Below are 10,402 nucleotides of genomic sequence, written 5' to 3'. Positions count from 1 at the left end.
TTCAAGAAATTGAACTTCAAATCTGATTGAGGTTTATAACATTAATGATGTACAAGATTTCACACTGAACCATTTTTGGAAAGCAAGCAAGCTAAGGGAGTTAGTATTGAATAAACAAAAAGTCAACCTGTTAAAGTTACTTAAGTGACAAAATCTCAAACTGTCACTAGAAGGCAAGCAAGTGAAGTAAATAATGAAGTTGTTCCAGAGAATGAGAGCTACTTACTCTTCTAGGCCTTCTTTTTCGATTCTCTTGAGTTTCAGAGTAGTGGTCTTTTTGATGTTTTGATGTAACTTCGGTTGTATCTTTGGTTTTCATTTGGTAAGAAGATTTTATAATTTACCAAAAAAAAAAATTACTACAAGATTTCACACTAATCTCATGGCACCTATAAGACACTAAGGGTAACAAAAATTAATTAGCTATCTTGCACAGGGTGGGGCGGCGGTGGCCTTTTATTGGTACCTCTACCTGAACCTGAAAATCTATTACCTGATGATTGTTGAGGTTGACTGGAACCTCTGCCTACACTACTTTGATTTGCTACAGGAACCCACACGCGTCCCCTTGGCTGCTGTTGCTGCTGTGGATGACGATTATGGTGATGATGACCATTACCACTAACTCCATACGGTCGTTGAGTGGCCCCATGGTTGTAGGATCCACTATCCCTTTGGTGGTGAACATGAACCCCAACTGTTACTGGGGGTGCATTTCTAGGAGGATAGTGAAGCATATTAGCATCTGGAATTGGTGAGCCTGCCGACTGTTGGAAACCACTACCACGATACATCCTTGGATGATGCTGCCCTCTCGTGTTGGTTGTTGCTGCATATGGAGGATAGGATGGCCTTTGTAGGTTTTGATCATATGCAAGGTTGGCAGGTACAGAAGCATATGGGTTCCCATATCCGTGGACCGGTTGATTTGGAATAGGTCTTATTGTACGAGAAGGGTAGACTGGTGGTAGTAGTACTGGTAATGGTACTGGTACTGGTGCTGGTCTAACATTTCTTTGACCATGATGATATCCCCTACCTTTCGTGTAATGAGCTGTTCCATTATTATATGGTGGTGGAACTGCATGCATTTGTACCTCCCTTGGTAACTGAAGGCTGTTGACAACGAGACGCCGTGCTGCTTCACCAAGTTCTCTACCAGAAACAGTTCCGGGTGGGTTTTGCCTAATAAAATCAAAGAAAATAAGTGGTTAAAATGCGTCAAAGCTATAGAAGGAAAAGGAGTCGTCTTGTATTGTTCCGTTTTTTACCACCAGCAAATAACGGGATCTCAATCACATTGCGAGGGGTGAAAGGGTACAAAAATCTGCGTCACTTTCTTAGCTTGGCATGAGTCTCTATTCAATAATGTGATATGATTGTATTAAAAATAATATAGCAAGGTACCTTCCACTTTCCCATGGTTTCCTCCCATTATCTCCATGCCACTGTTTCTGACCCCTATCATCATGAAGTGAATTCCTTCCAGTATTGTCATGCCATGGTTTCCTCCCATTATCATCATGCCATGGTTTTCTCCCATTATCTTCATGCCACAAAGCAGGAGGTGGCTTCAAATCTGTAGCTGAAACAATCTGCAAAAAGAACCAGATAGGACATGCCAGACTTCTTTAAACTAAAAAGGGTGTACAGGCTCGACAAACAAGCAAAATCCAAGGTTCATATGGTAAACTTGAATATTAGAGAAGTTTGGAAATATGCAAGTACAAACAAGTAGCATTGAAACTCCTTGTAATAAAAAGCAATTTCACGGAACCTTGATAGTTGATTCTTGTCTCAAATAGGAACATAATACCACTAGACAGAACTATACTTTCGTTTTCCGTTATAATATTACATTACCATGTCCTTGTCCAGACACAAGCAAATAAAAAAGTTTTCCATGAATAAAAAGATCAGCTGAAATGTTGCCCAGGGGCCAGTTACCTTGTTTGGGAAAATAACCCCAGCTGGAGGTCGAGTTATGTGCTTGTGTGAATCTGGAAGTCTGTATATGGCACATCTGGAAGCAAGCAACAAATCATGAATAAGAATTGCTAGAAACTTTATGGAAGCAAGTAGCCTCAAAAAGGAAATGAAAAAAATTACATCACTTGATTGTTCAAAATATCGTCCATTCCTGCAATAGGAGCGCGAAAGATGGTAGGGCAAGGATCTCCACGACAAAGGGATAGATATCCATTCATTCCACCACTGTAAATATGAAGAGGAAAAGAATCAGTACGTTAATGCAAAAGAAAACAAATATTATTGGACAACAAGAACAATAGCTAGCATCAACAACTATCCAGGTGTGCACAAAACAACATCAAAGCCAACAACTCAGCTTCGCTGATACTGGAACTACATGGCAACACAAGTATACATGATAAAGTATGTTGTTTTGACAAGTCTTTGTCCAGACTGTCATGGAAGGAATTTAAACGTTGACTAACTATTCTCTGCAGAAGGGAGTAGCATTTGAGACACAAATATAAGTATACGAAGATCGTAATGCAAAGATAACCAGCAACAGCATGAATCCGATAACAGTTACACTGGCCGTTTGATTTCGTATCATACATTTACATATGCGAGCAAAAACAAGTAAAAGAATATAAAAGCTAATGCGTACATCTACAAGCTTCTATAGTTAAAGACTCTTAATACAAACCTGGCCTTCGGGTCAATTATTTCTTTAGATTCAATACGTTCTTTGTCAGATAACTGCTTACAACGATCGTTCAGAGAAAATATATACGGAGAGAGAGGGTGAGATAGCGTCACAAAAATCATGTCAATCATTACACTGTTCCTACGCACTTCTTCTTCCTACAGCACGCACGTCGTAGTATACAATTATTTATCAGAAGCTAAAAAGGTGTTATCTTTATCTTTCACTGTAATATAAAAACTGTCCATAAAAGATGATAGCATGACTAAGTAAGTTACCGTTAATGTATGTTCCACTTTTTCAACCTCAGCAAGAAGGCGATCTTGATCAATAAAAGGTAATTTTGCAATACCCTTCAAGTAAATAAGTAAATAAGGGTTAGAAATTAAACCAAGAAATACAAAGTTTACTATCCAGAGACATAATATCCATAAACAATACTCAGCCTTTAGAACAGATGAGAAGAGAATCAGACCTGCCAAGCAAACCGCTTTCCATTCATGTCCACCTCAAAATCTGATTAATGCAGGTAAAAAAAGTTAAGAGATTGGCATACACAAGGGAAGTATCAGAAACCCAGAAAGAATTACCTGTAGGATAAAAATCAATAATAGGAGATGCCGGATCGGTCATCAGTTTCCTATAGTGCTTAGGTAGCGCATGAGCACTGCGAGAGAGAAAAAAAAAAGAATTCAAAACATAAATTTAACTAATACTAAAACTGGAAAAAGAACACAAGTGAAAGGATAAAAGAAGGAATGCAACCTTGCAGCTGGAAACACAGCCAACAGCTGACTGAACGGTTTGAATGGCGAACCTAGTTCGAAACTTATATTCAGCTGATCAAGATCCTTCAAATCAGAGGCAAAGGGCGCATAGTGATATGGATAAAACCTGGAATCAGGTATTGCCAACAACATTTTCAAAAAAGAAAAATACATAAACATGCCGATGCCACGTGGTACAGTGGTAAAGTCATTGGATGATGGTACAAATGACCCTAAGTTCGTAACTAGTCAGCACCAAATTCTTTATCGATCAAAAATAAAATAAAATATACAAAAACATTAAACAACATCCTTATTTTCCGACTGATAAACCAATAAGATACTACATATTATTCCTCGAAATGAGTTGATAAGTTAGACTAGCAACCAACAGTGGGACCTAGGAGTTAGGAGCAGAATGGACTCCAAGAAACTGGAACGCAAACAAAGATGTAGATGGGTAATTAATTTTACTATTGTAACCTGTGGGGTTTTTATGCCTTTACGGTTCCAGGTTTAGGTGTTCTTCGAAGTGACTCTCTTAGCTTTTGTAGGACTATGCTTGTTTGATATACCTTTTGTTCCCAATGAAATAGAGCAACTAAACAAACACAACAACATCCTACTAAGGTACATCAGTAAAGCTAAAAGAAGAAAAAAAACTATAATAAGCAAATGTGATGGTAGTGTATTATAAAAAAGACAGCTCATGAACTTTATAATCCTTAGTACATCTTTGTCTTTGTGTACAAAAAGAAGTCATAAACACCAAAAAAACAAACAGCAGTTGAAAATCAAGAAGAATGCAACACACAGTTTTGCTTGCACAATAGACAGATTATATTAAGAAAATCCAGTGGGGGAATTTACAAAGCAAATATGCCCTTCAGTAGAACAGCTGACACATCCCAAGATCCCGTCATAAAATATATATACATGCGAATATCAACTATAAACATTCTGAGGAAAATCCCCCCCAAGAAAAAGAACACAAAATGGCAAGTTACAAGCACACTTACCACTCCCAAGAGCAAACTCCCTCATAATAGTAGTGCATAACCCAGCACAAACCTTCTGTGTATTTTAGAACCTAATGAAGGAATAAAGAAATTTTATCAACCTTCAAAATCCAGAAACCTTGAGCAATGAAGGATAAGATCTCACAAGGTAATTACGAGAGGCCAAATATTTGAAAAACGAACTGCTTCAACAACTTTTCAATCACTAAACAAATTCTGACCATATGTTGACAGAATTCTGTTCAAGAGAAGAAAAGATGCCCACGTGAAGATTCTAAGTGAGGAAGACTTCGAACAGGAGAACTACCATAATGATCCAAAAATGCTCAGTTACATGCTTAGTTAATAGAATCTCTAAATGCTTGTGACATCATCATAAAGGTTTCATAGAATGTTCATTAAAATGCTTAGTTAAATTAATAAATGCTCTGTGACATCACCGCAAAGGAGTAACGTAGTTTAAGGCTAAATGTTCACAGCCATTCTACAGCTGAAACCTCAGCCAATTGCACGACATCTCAATCTAAACATTTAATTATGTAAGTATTCAGAGGGACAATAGGGTTTCATTAAACAGCTATCTCTGCAAAGTGAAGCGTCTCTGTTTAAGTCTTCACAGAGTCACAGAGATAATTAAATTCTCGGAACAACATTTCTAAGCAGGAGGAAGTATGAACCGTAACACTGGCATATAAATAAAAGGAAAAGGAAACAGAGACTAACAAAACAGCGGGTTCCAGAAATACAACTTACAACTTCCTTTCGTATAGTTTCAATTTCATCTAGAGTGTTTGCAGAAAACTTCTCTTTATAGTACCTTTCTTTCCACCCTGATTCTCCCAGCTTTATCTAATAACATGAAGATTGCAGTTAGATGCGAACACAAAAAGATGCCTAAATCAGCACCCATTCACCGGAGTATGGAGGAGACATGTAAACCCATCAAATTAACCACATGAAAAAGAAGTTCTACCTTATCCTCCTCCTGTTTGTCACAGTTAAAAAGGTCCGACTTCTCACGAAGCACCTCCTTTAGCTTTGTTTTTAATTCGTCTTTGTTTTCACTTATCTAACAAAAATAAAGACAGAAAAAGAATACATCTAGTTATTTCTCACCACCAAAGTTAAATAACAAACGCATAGATTTTCTCTGCTACATGAACTTCTTCAAAAATGGCAATAAAATTCTGGAAAGAACTTAGTTAGCAGTTATAGTAATTTTGAACTACAAAATACCACATACTTCTGTCTCGAGACTGTTCTCAGCCTCAACAATGGCAGCACCGATTGTTGCCCCTGAAGAAATGCGGGGAACTTTTGGAGCTCTCAAATGAATTTCACTTGCATTAGATGCTTCAGAGTGCTGGCTTTTAATGTCCAAAACTGAGAAACTTGTTGTTGCTTGCCTAATCTCACTTTCTTTTGTAACAGACGTGGATTTCGCTGATATCGAATTAGATCCTGTCTTTTGAAATGGAGAAGGTGTGGCGGCAGAAGCCAGACGAGAACCATGATAACGGGCAACAGGGACTAAAGATTCAGGTTTGAACTGAGGTTCTGCATCGTCGCCTCTTCTTGCTTGTGCCTTTTCACGCTTGATTCTATCACTCTGGCGCTGAGATAAAAAAGCAGAATTCCAGGGTTAGGAGTGACTACCTAACTTCATTGAACAATTATAACTTAACTACAATCACTCAATGAAGAAGACTTTCAGATCAAATATGTATGGACTCTATGAAGTACTGTGTTTCCCAAACTCAAAGGAAAATAATGTTTCCCCGGTTGAACATGAAAAAGGAAGTATTCAGTCAAACTTCAAAGAGAACTTCCTCTAGCAACACACAAGTTCCACATAGTAGGATGGTAAAACTATAAAGCAAGTTTTAATCAGTCCTCATATATGAGTGCCATGTACTTTTCTACTTAGATATTCGCCTTGGACAACTTTCAGACTTCAAAATATGCTTTTAATTAAAGCTTATGATAACAAGGATAGAACGTATCAACAATCTCCATTTATGACTAGTACCTACTAGCAGCCTTTCGCATGAGGTCCATAAGTTTCAGGAATAGCAGTATATACTATTTTTGTTAAGGTTGACCTATCACAGGACATTAAAATAACCTGATGCAATCGCGCTCTTTTCTGGAAAATCTCATCTTCGTAGGATCCGACAGCTTGAATGAAGTGCTCGACCCTGCTAAGATTCGGCTACAAGGAAAAAGAGAAAGCATGCCCCATAATAGGTATCAGTCCTGCTATGGAATCAGATAATGTATTGAAATCTTTTTCAATAATACAGAAGCTAAATAGAATAAGAAGAATTAGGAAAAACTCAATAGGATGAATATGATCACAACAAAATACCTTGCATCCATCTGTCAAGTATCCCCCCATTGACTCAAATTCCTTTTTGTATACAGCAATCAGCAAGTTGATGGCACCCTATGCACCAATTGAGAGAGAAATCATTATAATACTCTTACATCCAACATTGTTGGGATTTTCAAACAGTAACTAAAGATACTGCAACATCAGCTAACACATAACTTGTAGTGACTAAAAAATTAGACAATGAGATTCTCGAGTTGTTCCGGAGATTGCAAAACTTATAGACACAGATTATGAGAAAACAGATAACGTACCTCACGAATTTCCAGAGTTGGCATATGAGGCAGGAAATCATTACCAACAAAGAAGCAAAGGAAGACGAAATCGTCGACAATGCATTCAAAATCAATCTCAAATGGAGGTTTCGTCATCCTCATTTCCAGTTCCAAGTACTCTCTAAGAATCCATATGTTGAGAAACTGTCAAAGATGTACAAGCTGGTAAATCAAGTACTGAAAATATATACTAGAAGAAACTATACATGCAAACCACCATCCAATGAGGATTTCTGAGACAGGCAGGAACAGAAAGTAACCTGGTAAGGCTTTTTAGCAACAGCTGCAGCTTCATCTTTCTCGTCAAATTCACCAGATTTTCTCTTTACTTTCCCTTCGCAGTCTGCCGCTAGATGACCCATCTGACCGCACAGGAAGCATTTGTCTTGTTGTGCAGTGAAAACAACCTGAAAGCGCCACCTAAAAGTACAGTCATTAGCAGCACACACGGAGGGAAAGAAAAAAATTAAACTAGAAAGGTCAAGAACTGGTATATCCATCTTATATGCAGAAAGGTTGTCCAACTGGTAACTTAACAAAACTTGAAATTCTAAGAAAAGGGAAGAAAAGAAAAACACTCTTCCAACTGGTAACTTAACAATAAATGTCCTATTTTGTTTGGCGGATAGATATAATTCTCGTGACAAATAATGCACTAATATCAAATTGTAAGAGTAACACCTTTTGAAAAGAGCGGAACAAAACTGACCTCCCTAAGTATAGAGAAATGCACTTCATGAGTAGCCAAAGCCAACATAATTAAATCTGCATCCTTTAAGGAAATCAAAACGGCAAGTGATGGTAAGAGATAAGATGTTAAAATAGTAAGAGATAAGATGTTAAACTAAGAAAGATCACGCCTTTATTCTGAAACTGAGAAGCATATCCACAAATAAACACAAAAGATAAAACACATACCAAACCATACAAGCAATGACGTGTATTGGCATCATAACCAGGAAGATTTCTTTGGAGACGGATGTATGACATTATTTTGTGTTCCCCTTCACCAGGTACATTTGCATCAGAAAGGACAACCTTCACAAAAAAACAATTTTTTTTTTTGATAAGGTCTAGAATTTATTGACATATGCGAGCACCAGCAGCGAGAATGTAAACATCTAAGCAATAACAGTGGGAAACCGTAAGCAAATAGTAACATATACGAGGAATCAATTGAAAATACCTTAATGGACCTCCAACCAGGGTCATTGTTCAGTCGAAGATGAACATAATATTGCAGGGCAATTGACAACACAGCCATGAATTCAGTTCCAGGAGTGATGACATTCGAGTCAAATACTTGAGACTCCTGTTTAGGAGGAAGCATTCTTCCTTCCGTTTCAAATTCCTTTCGCAGGCGTTCTTCCTCTGCTGCCTATGCAGGGAGATAGTCAAAGTTAAAATGCATGTGCCACTTATATAGTTATGAAGAAATGACAAACCAAAACAAGTACAAGAGCTCGTACTGCTTCTGCTGCATCTTTAGCTGATCTGAAACGCCTAGAACGTTGCTGGTTCATTTTAGCTCTTGGAGCAACACCATCTACACATTCCCAAAAAATGGGTAAAAAATGAAGCACAAACATCAGTTATTGCATAGGAATGCGTAAGAATTCCTCAGTTTTGACGCTCACCAATAGCCATATAGAGAAGCTTTCGTGGTCGAACCATCACAAAAAGCCTGTCAATGTAATCAAACATGCACTGAAAGACCTCCTCAAAAGTTGTTGGAGCGGGCTGAATATAGAAAAATGAAACAGCTCAGACATGTCTTTTGTGTGAACACTACATCAATCTACAGCAAATGTCACACATTCACAACCAGAAATTAACTAGGAGCCCTTGGAGATGAACCTAACGCTACTAGTAGTGAGAACGACCTCCTCATACAGAGGATTTCCAGCACAACAAAAAAATACAAAAGTCTGAAACTACAAAGTTACCTACCATATCCAACTGGATAATAATTTAAAGATATCCTGAACATCAAATTGAAAGGGGCTTTTCTTCTACCAGTAAAACGGTGATATATTTTGACATAAATTTGCAGGGCGAAAAATCAGTCTCATCAAAAAATCTGCCTAACTCAGGTGGTGCTAGTGCTACTTGTATGTCTACCGTCTACGGTATTTTGTATATAAGGTAGAGCCGCGCATAAAGTAAGTTATAAAGATACTTATAAAGGAGAATGATGCATAGACCAAGGAAGCCAATTAAGTGAAAGTAGCTTTATAGAGAGCCATAATTTATCGAGTGACATTATTCAAGAGAATGATGCTACGTAGCATACTAGTCAATTAAGCTAAATGAAACTCAACCAGTATGCTACATAGCTCGTCACCATCTAACAAGGTTATGACAAAATTCTAGTTTGCTGGCCAACCATCTAACAAGGTTATCACAAAATTATTAGATACTGTCAAGGTTAGAACTTTAAGCCAGAAACTCTAACCGGCCATGTATTATTTCATTTTAATCATGACCTAGGTATTTCCATCTCCAAAAGAAGCACCTAGCTAACCATGCTAGTTCAGTTTCATTTTTTTTAAAAATCCCATTTTTACTGTTGATCATTTTCCAAAAATTATTCAAAATTCCAACAACTAGACAACATCAACAACTTCAGCTTTTTTTTGCACAACCAACTCAAAATTCATAAAGAGTCAATTCAAAATCAACAATTAAATGAAGAGAAGAAAAATATAATGAATCATACCCGATCTTCTGGATGAAAACAAGGATGAATAATTCCATTCATATCAAGGTATAAATTATCATATTCGATATTGTTAGGATTAGGTTTACTAGTATCAATTGGTATTCTAATGCCACCAATTTCAACTGCTTCTTCTTCATTAACATCTACTACTACTAATGGATACTTCTCTGCCAACCATCTATAAAAGGCTGGAACTCCCATTTCCACTGATCTCTCAAAAACTCCAAAAATTAAAGAATAGATAGATAAATTCCTTTTTCAAGCTCATAGCTTTTTTCGATTTTGCTCTAGATTAGGGCTCGAATTTGATGACTTAAAGGGTGTAAGACAATTATGCCCTCACTTAGTTGTGTAGGGAGTTGAAACATAAGGGTGTTTATGTAATTGATGGCTACTCGCCGTCATTCATACTCTTGTGATTGACATTTTTCATTTATTCCTTGTTGATTGAAACTGGTGATGCATGTTGGGACAAAATATTCGACAGTCTTTGCAGCAGGGGCACACGTAAATACACCACTTCCACGCAACTCTACGCATAAACCAGCGACAG

At 37.4% G+C, this 10,402-nt stretch overlaps 1 protein-coding gene across 2 annotated transcripts; it reads right to left on the bottom strand.

Moving 5' to 3' along the window:
* LOC113290023 (5'-3' exoribonuclease 3-like) lies at positions 1-10,170 on the bottom strand. Of its 2 annotated transcripts, XM_026539494.1 has the most exons (23): positions 9,847-10,170; positions 8,765-8,867; positions 8,597-8,673; positions 8,314-8,505; positions 8,046-8,165; positions 7,837-7,899; positions 7,388-7,534; positions 7,107-7,271; positions 6,829-6,906; positions 6,586-6,672; positions 5,704-6,075; positions 5,434-5,529; positions 5,214-5,309; positions 4,461-4,531; positions 3,440-3,568; positions 3,265-3,341; positions 3,150-3,190; positions 2,953-3,027; positions 2,675-2,832; positions 2,110-2,214; positions 1,948-2,023; positions 1,408-1,595; positions 1-1,185 (listed from the first exon to the last, which is right to left on the bottom strand). In XM_026539494.1, exons 1-23 carry the CDS (start codon positions 10,048-10,050, stop codon positions 420-422), a joined length of 3,486 nt encoding a protein of 1,161 aa, XP_026395279.1. In that variant the 5' UTR covers positions 10,051-10,170; the 3' UTR covers positions 1-419. The 2 variants fall into 2 exon arrangements, with proteins under 2 accessions (XP_026395279.1, XP_026395288.1); XM_026539503.1 differs by lacking the exons at positions 8,765-8,867; positions 9,847-10,170 and having other exon boundaries at positions 8,314-8,501.
* Positions 10,171-10,402: the final 232 nt, after the last annotated feature.

Source organism: Papaver somniferum, chromosome 1 (assembly GCF_003573695.1).
Source record: "Papaver somniferum cultivar HN1 chromosome 1, ASM357369v1, whole genome shotgun sequence".
In the NCBI taxonomy this organism is placed as follows: domain Eukaryota; kingdom Viridiplantae; phylum Streptophyta; class Magnoliopsida; order Ranunculales; family Papaveraceae; genus Papaver; species Papaver somniferum.
Note: the sequence above shows the minus strand (reverse complement) of the source record. Positions and strands in the feature narration are given on the sequence as shown.

What these genes read in the sequence shown, in the direction of transcription:
- LOC113290023 (XM_026539494.1), bottom strand. Translation starts at nt 10,050, where the DNA reads ATGGGAGTTCCAGCCTTTTATAGATGGTTGGCAGAGAAGTATCCATTA. An exon ending in ATTTCTCTATACTTAGGGAG is followed by an intron (nt 7,535 to 7,836) that starts GTCAGTTTTGTT and finishes TGGCGCTTTCAG; the next exon opens with GTTGTTTTCACTGCACAACA. An exon ending in ACAAACAGGAGGAGGATAAG is followed by an intron (nt 5,310 to 5,433) that starts GTAGAACTTCTT and finishes TCATGTTATTAG; the next exon opens with ATAAAGCTGGGAGAATCAGG.